Source organism: Microcaecilia unicolor, chromosome 5 (assembly GCF_901765095.1).
Source record: "Microcaecilia unicolor chromosome 5, aMicUni1.1, whole genome shotgun sequence".
Classification (NCBI taxonomy): domain Eukaryota; kingdom Metazoa; phylum Chordata; class Amphibia; order Gymnophiona; family Siphonopidae; genus Microcaecilia; species Microcaecilia unicolor.
The window spans coordinates 73,141,952-73,160,768 of NC_044035.1; the positions used below are offsets into that span (position 1 = coordinate 73,141,952).

The following is an 18,817-nucleotide window of genomic DNA, read 5'->3' on the forward strand; positions in this document are numbered from 1 at the left end:
CCCCAAAGGTGCAGGGTCCCAAGCCCAAGGCTAGATAGAAACCTCTCTAATTAGTTCTGGTTTTTTTTTCACTTGCTGCCATTTTTCTTTCTTTCTTTTTTTTTTTAAATACCAGCAGCAAACAGACAAGTAGTCTGCTCCAGGACATCCCTGAAGAATTCCCTTTATTTAAAAAAAAAAAATTTTAAACGGGGCCAAAATGGCATACCCAACCAAAGAACAGCAGGGCTGCACAGATTCACCTACCTCTGCTGGAAGACTAAGAAATACCGAGCAGGTCAGGGTTGCACAGCCCCTTATACAGGTGTCACTACTCAGTAGTTCTCAATCTCCCTCTGCTGGTAGGTGTGCATATTACCACTCGTCGGGAATGGTCTGGAGTACATGATAAGGAAGTATGCATTTACTCATGTATTTTATAAAATACGTGCATGCCTCATGCTTTGCAATCCTGCTCTTCCCAAACTATGCTCCAGAGAATGCCTACAAGCAGCAAGCATATAAGTATATGTTACCCTTTTAAATGCAAAGGGGTCAATGTCCAGCATGGTTTAAAGGGGGAGGAGAGGTTCTTGCCCTCTTCCTCCTGCCCTCTTAAACCACACTGAGTGGGCTGGCCACTGATATTAAGCAACTCTTAACTGGGTAGTGCTGCTGAGCATCAGCTCTAACCACACTGGCAGTGCTGGGGCGGTCTGGAGCTGGAGCCATGGTGAAACTGGAAGATATGCAGACAACGGCAGTATTCAGTGCCATTGCCCGCATAGCTAACGGGGCAGACAGCACTGTATATACTACAGTCTTATCTTTGGTTAGATATGCAGGTGGCCGGCTCCCACGTAACTTCCAGGTCTGCTGAAGAGCCGGATAGTCAATGCTGGTGCCTACACATGGACTGGTATTGAAAATCTGGGTTTAATTAAGCCATTGGAAGTAAGCATTTAAAGAAATGTTGACCCCAGAGACTTTGTAAAATAAGCATAAGGCTATGGAAGATACATGCATAGTAGGAGGTATGTATACTGACAGCACACATTCAACAGCAGCATCATTTGAAGCTTTGAAAATGTAAGTAGCACCACTTACATGTGTACATGGTAGATTTTACAACCTATCTCTGTAAGTGCCACCACTCACTAGCATTAGTGCCAAGTTCACACAACTGGATGTCTACATTTTTGGATTTTTGAGGTGGTTGTAAATACCAGTGAATTAGTACAGTTGCCCCTCAATTGCTCCTTCAAAGCCTAGGTACAAGCAAGCAGTTAGCTGATGCTTAACATGTGCCTTGGAACATGCGTAAATGCCAATAGGCAAATTCTCTGAACTATGTGTATTGCCACTGCAAAGTAGGAAATACACACATAATTTCAGGACTGCCCAAAACATACTGTGAGCACATACATGTAAGCAGTTGCTTTTCTAAAATCAAGTACCATTTACCATTTAAATTAGATTTTTAAATACATAATGGTGCTTAACTCTTTAAAATAACATGCTATGCACATATAAGCATAATGCTTTAAAGGCCAAATTCTATATATGGCGCCTCAAAAATTGGCGCCGAAAAACCCACACAGTGCAATTCTATAAAACATGCCTAAAGTTAGGTGGTTTATAGAATACACTTAGCGGCCATTCTTGTGCCTAAAATTTAGGCGAACCTGTCTCAAAATGCCTAGCCATCCGTCTAGGGCTACCCCACAGCCACTGCACCCTCCTCCCACCGACTGGGTTGCAACCGCCTCTGGGCAAGTCTCCCGTTCTTAAATAATTCCCAGTGATTTCTAGGTTACTGGAGACCACACTCACAGTGGTCCCACAGTTCCCAGAAAGCACTCACAGACCCAACATACAAACCACCAGGATTCTCATATCAGGCCAGACAAGAAGAGTCAACAAACTAATAGTGCTTATTGTCACAGTGAAACAGAAAAAGTGCAATCAGCAGAACAATAACAGATAACTGAAATATGGATCAATTATAGCACTAACTAAACATTTGTATAATATCTAAGTAGTACCTGGGAAGATCAGGACATATAACTGTTCACAGAGCCTCAGCAAAGAGATCCTACTCTCTTTTCTTCCTGGCTAAGACTGGGGCAAAGGCCAGAACATTCCAAATGAAATTGAGCTCTCTGGGAGAACAACAGTCTTTGAAAGTATACTGTAGACTGCCTTTCCAAAAGGCTTAAACAAAGAAAACCGCCTTGGTTCTGCAGCAGCTTCAAAACATAAACATGCACCACCTGCTGGCCAAACTAGAGAAATACACTTCAGGAAATACTCAACACATTTTACAGGCTTAAAACACACTGTTCTGTCACAGCACCCATTTAGGCCACCTCAAACCAGGCCTAAATACCTGCACCTAATTTGAACGCATATAGGGTGTACTCTATAACAGTGCACATACTATTGAGAAACACCCTGTGACAGGGTTTAGAGAACAGTGCCCCTCACTCTGTCCCTCTCTAATTAGCCTGGGCCACCTTAAGAGCACTGATCTCGTCCTGGGAGGAAGTGAGCCGGTAAGGGTGGAGTCAATACCTGGGAGTTTAAAAGATAGGTCCAGGCTGAGGTTAAGGAGGACCTGGGAAGAAAGAACTGAAGCCCCTGCATACGCCTTTACTGAACACTTCTAGCTGCTGTGATCTGGCTAAGCTAAGACAATTTTTTACTTGAAGAATTGTGAGCCTTGTTCTGAAGTCTGGCAGGAGCCAGACCTAGAAAACCAAAGAGAAAAACTACAAACTGTGTTTGGGGCATGGCTGTCACAGGACATAGACTATGTTTTGGGGCCCTGTCGGTCACAGGCCCATGTAAAATCTTTTCCCCCTCTGAAGATAAGAGACTGTACCTTTGTTCTAGGCCAGTGAAGGAACAGGCCTCAGATTCACGTTAATAAGGCACTTATTTCATGTTTTCAATCTTGACCGGCTGTGTTATTGACAGGGCCATCCTGTAACCCTTGCTCGGGGTCTTATATGTGGAGGCAGTGATAGGATCCTGAGCTTATCCTCCATGATAAAGCCAGATCTGTGACCACCAGGGCGCTGGGCCTATTAAACAGCACTACATTGGAACACTGGGCAAAAGGGGTTAAGTCCTGCCCTAGTTAGGGGGGGGGGGGGTCGAATAGCTAGTGCCAAACAGGCAGGGTTTTATTTTGTTTTCAGGTGTATTGAGCAGTCTGGGCTGCTTACAGCAGAAATATGGAGGGGATGTTCCATGCCTTTGTGGAGGGCCAGTAGTGACAGCAGGAAATCCTGCAATGGCAACAGCAGCAACAACAACAGTTTAAGCAGGCACATCTAAAACAGCAGCAGCAGCAACAACAGATACCACAACAAGTGTTTCAGAAACTTGTAGAGCTACAACAGAGCTCGTAGGCCCAAGCCAGTACAGCTGCCCAGGCACCTAGCCCAGTGATGGCGAACCTTTCAGAGACCGAGTGCCCAAACAGCAACCCAAAATCGAATTATTTATCGCAAAGTGCCGGTACTCATTATGGGCGAGGTTACCACATATGACTCCACCCCTATGATAGCCACACACCTTACACCAGCCATGACGCATATAAACAGACATCATTGAAAATATTATACTAGTATAGGAGGAAAAAATAACATGATTTTTTTTTTCATTATAAATCATTTCTGTAAGCTGTTACAGCTCCAGTATACCCAGTGCAAAATAAGACAGCAGATGTAAATTCTCAAATTGGACATATTCCAAACACTAAAATGAAAATAAAATGATTTTTTTCTACCTTTGTTGTCTGGTGATTTTGTTTTTCTATCCATATTGGTCCAGTCTCTGATTCTGCTGCTCTCTATCTGTTCTCTTAACTCCGTTTCCAGGGCTTCCTTTCCATTTATTTCTTTATTTTCCTCCTTTCTTCTTCATTTCTTGCCCTCCATCCATGTCCAGCAACCCTCCTCTTCCCTCCAGCCATCCATGTCCAGCCACCCTCCTCTTCCCCCTGCCCTCCCTCCCAGCACCAGGCAGCCCTCCCTCCCAGCACCCAGCAGCAGGCCTCCCTCCCACCCAGCACCAGGCCTCCCACCCACCCACTCACCCAGCACCAGGCCTGCCGCCCTCCCACCCAGCACCCAACATCAGACCTCCCACCCACCCAGCACCCAGCAGCAGCACCCAGTAGCAGGCCTCCCTCCCACCCAGCACCACCCAGCACCAGGCCTGCCACCCTCCCTCCCAGCACCAGGCAGCCCTCCCTCCCAGCACCCAGCCTCCCAGCACCAGGCCTGCCGCCCTCCCACCCAGCACCCAACATCAGGCCTCCCACCCACCCAGCACCCAGCAGCAGCACCCAGTAGCAGGCCTCCCTCCCACCCAGCACCACCCAGCACCAGGCCGGCCGCCCTCCCACCCAGCACCCAGCAGCAGGCCTCCCTCCCACCCAGCAGCACACAGCACCAAGCCTCCCTCCCACCCACCCAGCAACAGGCCTGCCTCCCGCCCTCCCTCCAACCAAACAAGCATCAGGCCGCCCGCCCTCCCAGCACCAGGAACCCCCCTCCTCCTCTGAAATGTAAAAAGCGTACCGTCCTCGGGGTTAAGGCGGCATGCAGCGGCAGCGAAGCACGTGTTCTTCGATCGGCGCGCCTTCGGCCTTCCCTTCTGTCTCTCAAGCTCTGGTCCCGCCTATCGAAGAACATGTGCTTCGCTGCCGCTGCATGCTGCCTTAACCCCGAGGACGGTACGCTTTTTAAATTTCAGAGGAGAAGGGGGTTCCTGGTGCTGGGAGGGAGGGAGGACGGGCGGGCGGCCTGATGCTTGTTTGGTTGGAGGGAGGGTGGGAGGCCGGCCGAACTGGTGCTCGGAGGGAGGGAGCGTCGGCGGACCAGTGACGGCGCGCGTGCCAAGGGAGAGGGCTCTGCGTGCCCTCTCTGGCACGCGTGCCATAGGTTCGCCATCACTGACCTAGCCTGTCATTGACCCCACCAGTTTCCATATTCTAGCCACTCCCACGTACAAAAGACTAGCGAAAAAATAAGCTAAATGTTTTATGGTGCATACTTTGCTGGTGGGAATGTGTATAGGTAGAGCTGGGTAAGCAAGGGCAGAGGGTACAAAGAAGTATATAAACTGTAATATTCTCTAATTTATGCATGTTTGGAGGAGTAGCCTAGCGGTTAGTGCAGTGGACTTTGATCCTGGGGAATTGGGTTCAATTACCACTGCAGCTCCTTGTGATTCTGGGCAAGTCACTTAACCCTCCATTGCCCAAGGTACAAAATAAGTACTTGTATATAATAAGTAAACCACTTTGAGTGTAACCACAGAAAGGCAGTATATCAAGTCCCTTCCCCTTCCTAAATTTAGGTGCTTACATGTGGCCCAAAAAAAGTGGGCATGGAAATGGGCAGATCAGGGCATGGTTTTGAGTTACATGAGCAACTATGAAATATGGGGGCATTTGCAACACATTTTCATTGGTGCAAATGGTGGTACCTACATTTACACGTGACCCCTAGGTGTGAGCACTATTCTATAAACTAACCTGGTTTATAAAGTAGTGCTTTTTTGGCACCATATATAAAATTTAGCCCTTAGCCCACGTCTCAATTCAGTCATTTATTATGATATCACTAACCTGAGATGGTAGAGATCTGAAAGACTTTTACTTTCTACAATACCAGAAGCAATAAGTTCAGCAAGCTGAAGCACTGGGACGGTCAAATGTGTTAAAGAAATACTTTGCAATTCTTTTACCAGCAGATCCAGGTAATATAAACTGTACATCTAGAAATTAAAGAAGCAAACAAAAATATGAACGTGGGTAGAATTCTGCAATGTTAATAATTTTACACAATCTATTACAGTTTGCATAAATTTGCTTTGTAATGATGAAACTTTACATTTAAAAAAATGGAGTACTGGTGCTAGATAGCTGTGCTGCACTAGACAGAGAGGGCTTAATTTGACTCTGTAAGTCTGACAAAATATTATATTTGGAGAGACAATTGAAAGAAAGAAATATCCCATATACCTTAAGATGCTTTATATGTATAGCTTAATTTCATTTCTAAAAGTGATATTCCCTATGACACCTGCTGAATCATTGACCTTGTTACAGTGCTATCTCTTTTAATACATCTCAGTGGGGGGGCCCTTGTACTAAGCTGTGTAAGCATCTACGTGCACTCAATACGCGCCAAGATGGAGTTACTGCCCGCTACCGCATCCAATATGCACATCCAAAAAATAAATTTTATTTTCTGGCGTGCGTTCGCTACACGTGCCAAGTGGCATTTGACGCACATAAGTCATTACCGCCTGGCTATCACATGAGACTTTACTGCTAAGTCAATGGCTGATGGTAAGGTCTCAGACCCAAAATGGTCATGTGCCAATTTTGATTTTGCCGCAAGTCCATTTTCGGCAAAAATTTTAAAAAGGCATTCCTTGCAGGTTTGCTGAAAAATTGATCTGCCCAAAACACGCACCTACACTACTGTAGGCCATTTTTCAGCGCACCTTAGTAAAAGGTGCCTAAATGTGTTACTTCATAAGTTATTGTAGAAACCACTGGAAGAAGGTGCATTAATAGAACATCTAAAGAGTTAACACTTTACAGTTTATTTACATTTGCTATACTACCTTTATTGACAGGACAGGCCAAGGTGATGTACAATCTACAACAAAACTGAGAAAACTACTCTATCTAAATGTCTATCGGAGGCGTAGCGAAGGCAGGACTTGGGTGTGCCTAACACATGGACGTCCTCAACCCATAATGGTAAAAAAAGGGCTTCCCTGAAGAGCACTTGGACGACTTTACCTTGTCCTGTTTTTCTTATGACCAAGGCACAAAAAGGCGGCCGAAATGACCAGATGACCACTGGAGAGAATCAGGGATGACCTCCCCTTACTCCCCCAGTGGTCACTAAACCCCTCCCATCCTCAAAAAATATCTTTAAAAATATTTTGTGCCAGCCTCTATGCCAGCCTCAGATGTCATACTCAGGTCTATCACAGCAGTATGGAGGTCCCTGGAGCAGTTTTAGTGGGTGCAGTGTACTTCAGGCAGGCGGACCCAGGTCCATCCCCCTCCCTACCTGTTACGTTTGTGGAGGAAACAGCGAGCCCTCCAAAACCCACCACAAACCCACTGTACCCACATCTAGGTGCCCCCCTTCACCCATAAGGGCTATTGTAGTGGTATACAGTTGGGGGTAGTGGGTTTTATGGAGCTCAGCACACAAAGTAAGGGAGCTATGTTCCTGGGAGCATTTTATGAAGTCCACTGCAGTGCCCCCTAGGGTGCCCGGTTGGTGTCCTGGCATGTCAGGGGGACCAGTGCACTAGAAATGCTGGCTCCTCCCACGACCAAAGGGCTTGCATTTGGTTGTTTCTGAGATGGGCATCCTTGGTTTCCATTATCGCCGAAAATCAGAAACGCCCAAGTCTAGAGACGACCATCTCTAAGGACGACCTAAGTTTCAAGATTTGGGCGTCCCCGATCGTATTATCGAAACGAAAGATGGACGTCCATCTTATTTCAATAATACGGGTTTCCCCGCCCCTCCATCGGGAAGTTTTGCGAGAACGCCCTCAGCAAAACGTGGGCGTCCCTTTCGATTCTGCCCCTCCACATATATAAACACAAGTTATTTACCACCTTTTTGAAAGAATTCACTCAAGGCAATGTACAGTAACAATTGCACTACAGAGACATAGATCTTGTATGAATATGGTTGGATAACCAACATTTCAAATCCACATTGAGGGAGGGCTTCAGATGACCTCACCCTAAGCTAGTGATTCCCAAACCTGGTGTCCTGGAGGCACCCCAGCCAATCACGATTTCAGAATATCTACAATGAATATTCATGAGAGAGATTTGCATGTAGTGAAGGCAGTGCATGCGAAACTCTCTCATGAATATTCATTGTGGATATCCTGAAAACCTGACTGGCTGGGGTGCCTTCAGGACCAGGTTTGGGAACCACTGCCCTAAGCACACATCAAACCTTACCTTCCACACATATCAAGCAATGACAAAGGATGGATGGGACTTGATATACCGCCTTTCTGCTGTTACGATCAAAGCGGTTTACATATTATGTGCAGATAACTATTTTGTACCTGGGGAAAATGGAGGTTAAGGGGCCCTTTTACGAAGCGGCGGTAAGCCCATGGGCTTACCACTCACTAAAAGAGAAGCACTGCCGGGCTACTGCAGCAGCCCAGTGGTAGTTCCCTCCCCCAGGGCACACCATTTCCAGTGCAGCAAAAATATTTCAGTTTTTGGAGCGCCAGTGTGTACCCAGTGGTAATCAGGCAATGCTGCGCGCTGCCCGGTTACCACCAGGTTGGCGCAGTAACTCTTACCGCTACCTCAACAGGTGGCAGTAAGTGCTCTCCCCAAAATGGCCACACGGCAAGTGCTTCACCTCTTAAAATTATTCATAAGATAGTATATATTTTAATATAGAGTGTACTGTCAGGCGAAAAGGGGAACAAAATTAAGATCTACATGCTAAATATCAGAAGTAAATAAAAATATCATTTTGTTTTCTTAAAACTAGTCTTGCTTCCCTCTTTCTTCGGATAATTCTTCCAAACAAATACATATTGTTTGCTTAAAAAAAAGAAAGCATGGTTTATCTATGGTGTAATGTTCTAGCATAGAACATAGAAAAACATCCTAAAAGCGGCACAAAGTGGCAGATGGACATTTTGTTTGCCAAATCGTCCAAATCGCTATTTTCGAAACCCATTTTTAATACAGTTTTCTGTGCAGTTCGTCTGCAGTGCATCCAAATCACAAGAAGGTATGTTGGGGGTGGGAGCTGGGCATTCCCAAAACTAGGATGTTTTTCTGCCATGATGGAACAAAGCAAAAACATCTGGGGCTAAAAGTTAGACATTTTGGTCTAGACCTGTTTCAATCACAACTAGGTCATTAAAAGCTGCTCTAAATGACCAAATGACCACTTGTGGGATTAAGGCACAACCCCCTTACTCCCCTACTGGTCACTGATCCCTTCCAACCCCCCAAAGATATGAAGAACAATACATACCAGCCTCTATGACAGCTTCAGATGTTATGGCCAGTCCTATTAGAGCAGCAAACAGGTCCCTGGGGTATCCTAATAGTCGATGCAATGCACTGTAGAAAAGGGGACCCAGGCCCATATCCAACTCTGCTACACTTGTGGTGGAAAGTGTGACATCACCAACTACCGCCCAGTAGCATCTATCCCACTGGTAGTCAAATTAATGGAAAGCATGGTAACCAAAAAACTTAATGATTATATAAAAAAACTTCACAATACTACATGAATCACAATCAGGATTCCGCCCCTACATAGCACTGAAACAGTACTAATTACTCTCCTAACTAAATTCAAGCAGAAAATAGCAACAGGTAAAAGCATACTTCTTCTCCAATTCGACATGGTCAACCATAAAATACTACTAAGACTTCTAGATTACTTCGGGATTGGTGGAAACACACTTAAATGGATCAAGGGTTTCCTAACCACTAGAACATATCAAGTGAAATCAAGCTCAAACATATCATCACCGTGGAAAGCAGACTGCGTAGTACCTCAAGGATCACCATTATCACTGATCCTTTTCAACCTTCTGATGACTCCACTAGCCAAGTCTTTATCCAACCAAGGCCTTAACCCATTCATCTATGCGGACGACGTCTGTAGAAATATAGTACAGGCTGAGGCCTACAACCAAGCCAAGAGCTGGCTGGAAGAGCTTGGCTCAAGCCTTAGAGGCTGCTGGGTAAATTTATAATAGGGCAAGTGAAGACTCTAATTGAGATGGAAAGAGCTGCTTGTGATAGAAATTATTAAGAGTGACAGTGAAAGTTGAAGATGGTGAAACAGACCTGACCACAGAGTGTGACAGGTGCTTGAGAAAAACAAAAAGTTGGGAAAGTTTGTGGTTAAAGACAAGGTCCCATCTACCGGAAAAAAAGGGGGGGGGGGGAGGAATGTTCTGGACAAAACCTGCGGTTAGTCTTGGGACATCTGTACAAGGACAAAGTTTTTTAGGGGGGTAATAGAAATCAATGCTATCAAAAGAGTATAAATATGCCTGGCTACTGATATGTACAGGAGAGTCTAAAGCAGAAGGTCCAATTGCATGTACCCTGTGAAGACATCTCCCCTGAGAATATACCTGTATATTCTTATCTCAGCTTCTCATGTAATCTGGCATACGTAAGTAAAATAAAAGCTTTACCTGAATCTATCTCTCACTCTCGTTATTCTCCTTTTAGATAACCTCTTAAAAGAAAAGAATGAAATCTGGGTTTAGAGGTAACAAAATGATTCCTAGTAATGTGGGTTCTATGATCATGATCTGCATTCACAGACAGAAGTGCACAGCTGTCTGCAGGGCCGGTCTTAGCAAGTGCGGGGCCCTATGCAGACCAATTTGACGGGGCCCCACCCTAGCTCCGCCCCACCCTAGCTCCGCCCCCACCCTAGCTCCAGAGCCGGCCACCCCTCCCTCCGAGCTCCAAGGCCCCCAGCTCCAGGGCTTGTCGATCCTGCACAGTCAATGCCAACTGAAAACCATGTCTTTTTCACAAACACAGATACACCCTAATCCACTATAGAATAAGTAGTAATATTTAAACTTTCTATTTAGACAAAAATTAAACTGAACCCCCAAGATGCCAGACTCTGCATACAACACCACAGAAACAGAAAATGTCCCCTAGTACTGTGCAAAATATAAAGACAACAGATGTAAATTTGAAAAAAAACTAACAAATACCAATCACCACTTTACAAATTAACAAATAGAAATAAAACAAATATAGAAAATAAAATAATACCATTTTATTGGACTAATACATTTAGCTTTCAGAGGCCAAAACCTCCGTCCTCAGGTCAATACAGTATAGAGCTGTTACAGTATCATATCCTGACCTGAGGAAGGGGGCTTTGTTCTCTGAAAGTTTGTCAAAATGTATTAAAATTAGTCCAATAAAAAGATTACCTTATTTACATGTTCCATTATAAACATTTATTAACACAGCTACAATACTAATATCCTAAAGCAAAAAAATAAAAATATATATTTTATTTACAGTTTGTCGTCTCTGGTTTCTGCTTTCCTCATCTTCTTTTCACTGTCTTCCATCCAGCATCTGTCTTCACTCTCTCTCTGCCATCCAGTGTCTGCCCTCTCTGCTGTCCCCTCCATCCAATGTCTGCCCTCTCTCCCTGCCCCTTCCGTGCACATCTGCCCTCTATCTCTGCCCCTTCCATTCACTGTCTGCCCTTTCTATCCCTTCCATCCACTGTCTTCCCCTTCTCTCTGCCCCTTCAATCCACCATTTGCCCTCCCTCTCCCATCCATCCGGGTCTGCCCTCCCTCTCGCTCCCCCTTCCATCTAGGATCTGCCCCTCTCTCTGCCCCTTTTTTCAGCCCCCAGTTCCAGCCCCACTATCCCACCAGTCCCCCGTTTCAGCCCCAGCCCTTTTCTCCCACCAGTCCCGAGCTTCAGCCCCCAACCACTCCTCCCTGTCCCCTTTTCAGCCCCCAGTTTCAACCCCAGTCCCCAGCCCTTTTCTCTCACCAGTCCCAAGCTTCAGCCCCAGCCACTTCTCCCTATCTCCTTTTCAGCCCCCAGTACCCACAGTTTCAGCCCCTGCCCCTTTTCCGCCTCCAGTCCCAGTACTAGCCCCCTTATCCCACCTACCCTCCTTTTCAGCCCCCAGTTCCAGCCCCCTTCATCCACATGCCTTGTATTAGAACCACCCTTTTCAGCCCCAGAACCATTCTCCCACCTGACCCATGCATGCCCCATTTTCCCACCAGCCCCATGCATGGCCCCCATTTCCCATATGGCCCCTTCTCAAACCCCAGTTCCAGCCCCCTTCTCCCATCTGAGAACCCCCATCCCACACCCTTCTCCCATCTGAGTCCCCCCCCCCCGACCCCACCCACCTAAGAACTCTGTTCTGCTGCACCCACTAACTTTAAAAAAAAAATTGAGAAGCGCCGAGTAGCAGGCAGCGCCTCGTGTCTGCCCTGCTACAAATCTCCTGCACATCGTCGGGCCGGCCTTTCCGCATTAAGTCCCGCCCTCCTCTGAGGTAATAGCCTATTACCTCAGAGGAGGGCGGAACTTAATGCGGGAAGAGCCTATTACCTCAGAGGAGGGCGGGACTTAATGCGGAAAGGCCGGCCCGACGATGTGCAGGAGATTTGTAGCAGGGCAGACACGAGGCGCTGCCTGCTACTCGGCGCTTCTCAATTTTTTTACTGAAGAGCAATCGAGCGGCAGGCGGGGCGACCCCAGGCGCGCCGCGCGGGGCCCCCTTGAGCGCGGGGCCCTATGCGGCCGCCTCGGTCGCCTCGCCCTAAGACCGGCCCTGGCTGTCTGGGAGTCAGATAGGTCACGATAGCAGCCTTAAGGTTTCCTCTAGCATGTGCTGTCATGGCTGGTCCACAGCAGCTGATTGCTGGGTGGAACCCAGGGGTAGGATTACCCCCCCAAAAAACACGTCACAATATACATCTCTTACAAACACGATCTGGTAGAAATCACCAACAAAATCAAGCTCAGCTTGAACATCATGGACTCATGGGCAAATGCATTCCAACTAAAACTCAACACAGATAAAATACACTGTCTCATCATCTCATCCCAATACAATACGTATAAACCCACAAACATAAACACCCCAGGTTACACCCTTCCTATCTCAGACAGCCTGAAAATTCTCAGCATTACAATCGACCGGAACCTCTCACTAGAGAACCAAGCGAAATCTACAATAAAGAAAATGTTTCACTCAATGTGGAAACTCAAACGTGTGAAATCATTCTTCCTGAGGGAAATATTTTGCAACTTGATACAATCAATGGTACTAAGCCATGCAGACTACTCCAATGGAATGCGGGATGCAAAGAACAAATCATAAAGAAACTTCAGACCGCTCAAAACACAGCAGACAGGCTTATATTTGGAAAAATGCAGTTTGAAAGCGCCAAACCCCTCCGAGAAAAACTGCACGGGCTCCCAATCAAAGAATGTATTGCTTTCAAAATCTGCACCCTGGTTCATAAAATTATTTACGGCAAAGCCCCGGGATACATGACAGACCTCGTAGACCTGCCAACCAGAAACATAACAGGATCAGCACGAACATACCTAAATCTCCACTACCCAAGATGCAAAGGACTCAAATACAAATCAACTTATGCATCCAGTTTTTCCTATTTAAGCGCGCAACTATGGAACGCACTGCCAAAAGTCGTAAAAACAACGTATGACCACCTAAATTTCTGGAAATCACTAAAATCAAACCTGTTCAAAAAGGCATATCCCACCGACCCAACATAAAAGCCTGAATACCTGCAACACAATGAAACAAAAGCTTGTAATGGATATAACTTAACTCTTCCACTGGGAGAGTAAGGGGAGGTGAGCCCCGATTCCCTTCAGTGGTCATCTGGTCAATTGGGGCACTTTTTTGAGACTTGGTCCTAAAAATAAATGGACCAAGTGAAGCTGGCGAAATGTTCCTCAGAGCTGGCCTTCTTTTTTCCATTATCAGCTGAAGCTGGCCATGTCTTAACAACGCCCCCGTCCCGCCTTCCATATCCTGCAGTTGGAGCCAGACAAAATCAGCTTTCGATTATACCGATTTCGCTGGCTTCAGGAAATGGCCGGCCATCTCTCAATTTGTGTCAGAAGATGGCCGGCGATCTCCTTTGAAAATAAGCTGGCTAGACACCTATGGAAAGATGTGGGTAAAAATATGTGCTGTCTTTGCACCAATGTGGACCATTTGAAAATTGCTCACACTGCTTTTCACCACATAAAGAAAAACACACAGGCAAGGTACAAGATTGATATGTTACTTACAGGTTCCACAATGTTTGCTCTGTTAATACTACATGAGGTTGCATCAGATTTAAAGGCCTCTCTAACTTCTTCAGGACACTCATAGCTAGCCCATTCCTCTGTATTTCCAGGTAAGGCATCCAGAGGTACTTTCCGCTTGATTTTCTCTTTGGGAGGAGAAGGGAGTACCTGTGACAAAAGCATTGTTTAATCACGTCAACTGAAACAAATACAGCAAATAAAAGTGAGAGAACATGAAAAGTAAAGTTAACCGAAGGAAGAGGTACTTACTATTTTTGGTTCTTTTTTGCCTTTTCCTTTTTTAGAGGGGGGTGTCTGTGGCTTCCCAGTCTCTGCAGATGGTGGCTTTTTGGACAACGTCTTTATGAAAGATACTGCTGCAGGCAGTGACACCTAAAACTCAAGAAAATGAAGATTTTATGTGTCTAAACAAAGTATGATTTCATTGCAGTTCTATAATGTATAAATACATAAGTACATAAGTAATGCCACACTGAGAAAAGACCAAGGGTCCATTGAGCCCAGCATCCTGTCCACGACAGCGGCCAATCCAGGCCAAGGGCACCTGGCAAGCTTCCCTGGAGCAGTTTTAGTGGGTGACTAACACATAAAAATTGAATACATATCCTTTTGAGGTACACGCTTAAAGCAGTTCTTTCCACTTTTGTGGAATATGTAACTGGGTTCTCAGGTAAACAGGCTCCAAAAAACAGCAGCCCTGACTAGAGACTAGCTGAAAAGTCATGATCATGAGTGACAACTATAAACCCTGTCCTAAATCTTGAGATTTTATCCCAAGTGAATCATATAATTCAGGGCTTGATAAATCCCAGATGCAAGGTCACCATGGTGACTAGAAACTTGCTTCTGATGCCTGGGATTTTCATGGCAATTTACAAAAATAGCAACAAAAGAGGGGTGTTTTTTGGATACCAAAACAGAAACTTCTCCCTCCCTGCACCAAGCTGTGTGAGTCTGAGCCGCGCAATGCAGAAACTCTTGCACTGTCCTCATAAGACTTGAGAACCTAAAACTCTTGATTTAAAACTCTTGATTAAAACTCGTGTCTGAGTCACACAGAGACGCGCAGTTCAGCGAGGAAGAAGCTCCTGCTCCCATGGCCATAGACATTAGGCTGAGTGGCTCTGAGGGTTGGCTGGGGGAAGGAGGGAAGCTGACTGGTTGTGGGGGGTAAATGCTGGTGGGGGGTGGGGGGGGGGTCACTGAGTATCTTGACTGTAGGTGGAGGACCCCCACTCAGCTTAGAGGGAACAGTGCCTCTGAGGAAGCCAAGGAGTGAAATGGTGGCCTCATAGGTCTTGAAAACTAAGTGCTCAATTAGTTCATATTGATTCAGATTAACTGTAAAAATGGCACACTGAAAGACAGCAGCATTACAGATTAAAAATAAAAAAAGAAGACAATAATTAAAAAATCTATATTTTTAAATAATTTATATAGTCCTCGACATGTCCCTAAAAAAATTTTTTTTAGCACATGGTTAGCGTACGCACATTTAGAAGTTACTGCAGGAAAGGGCCTCATTCACAAAGCTTCATTTCCATGGATTCAGAATGGAAGAAAAACCTCAACCAGTTAAATGTTGTCCAGCTAACTGGCTGGAGAAGACTTAACCACCGCCAACGAGGTGGTGAAGAAAGTATGCTGAGAGCACAATTTGACTTTGGCCAGACAGCATGATATTCAGCACCATTTGACCGAAAGTTAATAGGATAAATCTAGTCAGGTCTAGTTAACTCTGATGCTCACGGCACTATTTAGTATGGCCAACTAACAGCTAGAGATACTAACGTGCACTGTTAAATTATCACCCTCAGTATTAATATTTAAGTCCCAAATGTTGTAAAGTAGTGTGCTAGAGCTGTCCTGAGGGTTGTACAAATGGTACAGCTGCAGAGGGCACAAGGGAGATGGGGTGCATAACTCGCTCCTCAGCACTGTCTCCTCTGCAGTGGCCGCGGCGCAGTGGGTGGGGTGAGGCACGGAGGGGTATGCTCCACAGGGCACTATTCTGGCTTGGGATGTTTCTGTAATGCGCATTAATTGTATTAGTATAGGCTAATGCAGTGGAGCACATTTATAACTCTAGGTGTAAATATTCTAAACTGAATGCAAGAAATTACAGATAAAGGGAAAACAGACCATGGAACGTCTACAAATATAGTTAACGTGCTACAATAAAAGTTACCAACCTATGCTCATTTTCTCACCTGCCAAATAAGCATGATGCAAGAATATGCCATGAAACAGTGCTCCTGATGATAAGGTGAATGATGACCAGAAATAACAGCCATTAAAGTATGTGCTCTGACCAAAGTCTCCAGTTGTCGAATATGTCGCAAATTTTCCATTGTATTAGAGACAGTCACAGTCAGGGCATCATTCATTAAGCTCTGCTTCACTGGGAGTAGATTTTCTGATTTAACCTCTTTCCCCATGTCAGATGGCTTCACTTCTGCTTTAAACTGATCTTTACCTGATGACTTGTGTCCTAATTTTGACCTCCCTTTTGTAGCCTTGCCTGTGGATGATGAGAACACACACACATGACAGGATACCTTAACAGACTTTATTGCAAAAAGCTAAATTATAAATAAGGTGGATGATGATGATTATAATGATGCATTCAGTCATCCTTTTCTAAGGATTTTATTGGTAAAACACGCAACAGTGAAAAATTATTTCAAAACATGGTTACGTACGTACCGTCTTCATCAGCGATTTTTAGAAGATTCATTTGTAACAGGATATCCACCGCCCAGTCCAGGAGGTTGAGAGCATTGTTAATAGGAAACTGATTGCAGTATAACCATATTGCCAGCTCCATCAGATACTCAGCTTTCTGCCATTCATTCTCTGGTTTCTTAAAGAGAACAATATTTGATAGTCAAGCACTATGAATTACTTTTTATAGTTAATACAAAGATCTGACACCAAGAGGTGGATATTAATAAGGGTACCTGAACAGATGATCTCACAATCCTCTTCCTCAACTCCCACCCCTGAGACTCCCAGTACAAACACAAAGACAGTATTTCATGGAACAACAGTTAGCTGCAGCTTTATTAGAAATCACCTGCCAATTCATGTGAATGCAATATCCAAGACACAGCGCAAACAATATACATAGAGGGGCATAATTGAACGAAAACGCCTATCTTCATGGGCGTTTATCTCCAAGAACGGGTCCGTGAAGGGGCGGACCGAACCGTATTTTGGGAAAAAATAGACGCCCATGTTTTATTCAACAATGTGTGAGCTGGGCATTTTTGTTTTTCAGCGATAATGGAAAATGAAAGCGCCCAGCTCAAAAACGAATAAATCCAAGGCATTTGTTCGTGGGAGGGGCCAGGATTCGTAGTGCACTGGTCCCCCTCACATGCCAGGACATCAACCGGGCACCCTAGGGGGCACTTTTACAAAACCAAACAAAAAGGTAAAAGAGCTCCCAGGTGCATAGCACCCTTCCCTTGGGTGTTCAGCCCCCCCAAATCCCCCTCAAAACCCACTGCCCACAAGTCTACACCATTACTATAGCCCTAAGGGGTGAAGGGGGGCACCTACATGTGGGTACAGTGGGTTTGGGGGGGTTGGACGACTAATAAGCATTAAGCAGCACAATTGTAACAGGTAGGGGGGATGGGCCTGGGTCCACCTGCCTGAAGTCCACTGCACCCCCTAACAACTCCTCCAGTGACCTGCATACTGCTGCCAGGGAGCTGGGTATGACATTTGAGGGTGAAAATAAAAAGTTGAGAAACTTCATTTTTTGTGGTGGGAGGGGGTTAGTGACCACTGGGGGAGTCAGGGGAGGTCATCCCCGATTCCCTCCAGTGGTCATCTGGTCATTTAGGGCACTTTTTGGGGCCTTATTCGTGAAAAAACAGGGTCCAGGAAAAGTGTCCTAAATTCTAGCTAAAAACGCATACTTTTTTCCCATTATCGGTGAAATGCGCCCATCTCTGTTCGGCAGATAACCACACCCCAGTTCCGCCTTCACCACACCTCTGACACGCCCCCATCAACTTTGTCCGCATCCGCGACGGATTGCAGTTGAAAACGTCCAAAAATCGGCTTTCGATTATACCGCTTTATTCGGTTTTGTGAGATAAACATCCATCTCCCGATTTAGGTCGGAACTTGGGCGTTTTTCTCATTCGATTATAAGCAGGATAGCCTACTCTGATGTGGATAAGGGTCAACCGCCTGCCATATTAATAACTAGGCAACCCCACCTCAATATACCCATCTCCAGAAGTGTCCCCAGGTTCTGTCCACATTTTAGTCCCTACCATATGGCTAACTAAGGACCTCACCCCCAGCTTCGCAACCTCGCCAAGCCCATATGGAGTCAGAGCTTCCACCATCCCGATGATAGCCAGCAAGGTCCAGGGGCAAAGCATTCCTATTAGGAAAACGGAAATAATTATCTTGGGTAACAGCTGCTACAAAAAAATCTCATTAACAAAGAAAATGGAACCCCCCCTAAAAGAACCTACCATTTTTTCCAATTATTGTATGGATGGGCAGGAGGGTACTAGAATGCCGAGGGAGCCCAAATAACTGCCACTCAGAGAGTCAACTGGCCCTTTTATAAAATGCTTGTGCTACTCAGTCCCCAGCATACCACCTATATGCCCATACTCCCTCAACCAATCACTTTTCAGTAAAAAGGCAACTTTTAAACTCAAATCAAAATCTGACTCCCAAAGTTCCAACCCAACATACTCTCCCGTGGGAAACTGAACACGCCAACTTCAGAACTACCACCAGGCTCCCACGCTACCCCGGTGGTAGGGCTAATTTAGCACGAGCTATCCATGTGGTAGTCCTAACATGCCTTTGTAAGAAGGCCCCTAAGATATCCATAAGAAAATAGCATAAGCACGATGGTGCTACGTATTATTTAGC

The 18,817-nt window shown here is 45.5% G+C and overlaps 1 protein-coding gene across 1 annotated transcript in view; it reads right to left on the reverse strand.

Annotated features, from left to right (window-relative positions):
• Positions 1 to 18,817, reverse strand: part of CFAP46 (cilia and flagella associated protein 46) — a 418,285-nt gene that overhangs the window by 179,511 nt on the left and 219,957 nt on the right. The window contains exons 29-33 of the mRNA XM_030202994.1: positions 16,613 to 16,769; positions 16,117 to 16,427; positions 14,156 to 14,278; positions 13,886 to 14,053; positions 5,624 to 5,772 (exon numbers count right to left, since the gene is read on the reverse strand). Coding sequence (XP_030058854.1) covers positions 5,624 to 5,772; positions 13,886 to 14,053; positions 14,156 to 14,278; positions 16,117 to 16,427; positions 16,613 to 16,769 — 908 coding nt within the window. The remainder of the gene's footprint in view (positions 1 to 5,623; positions 5,773 to 13,885; positions 14,054 to 14,155; positions 14,279 to 16,116; positions 16,428 to 16,612; positions 16,770 to 18,817) is intronic.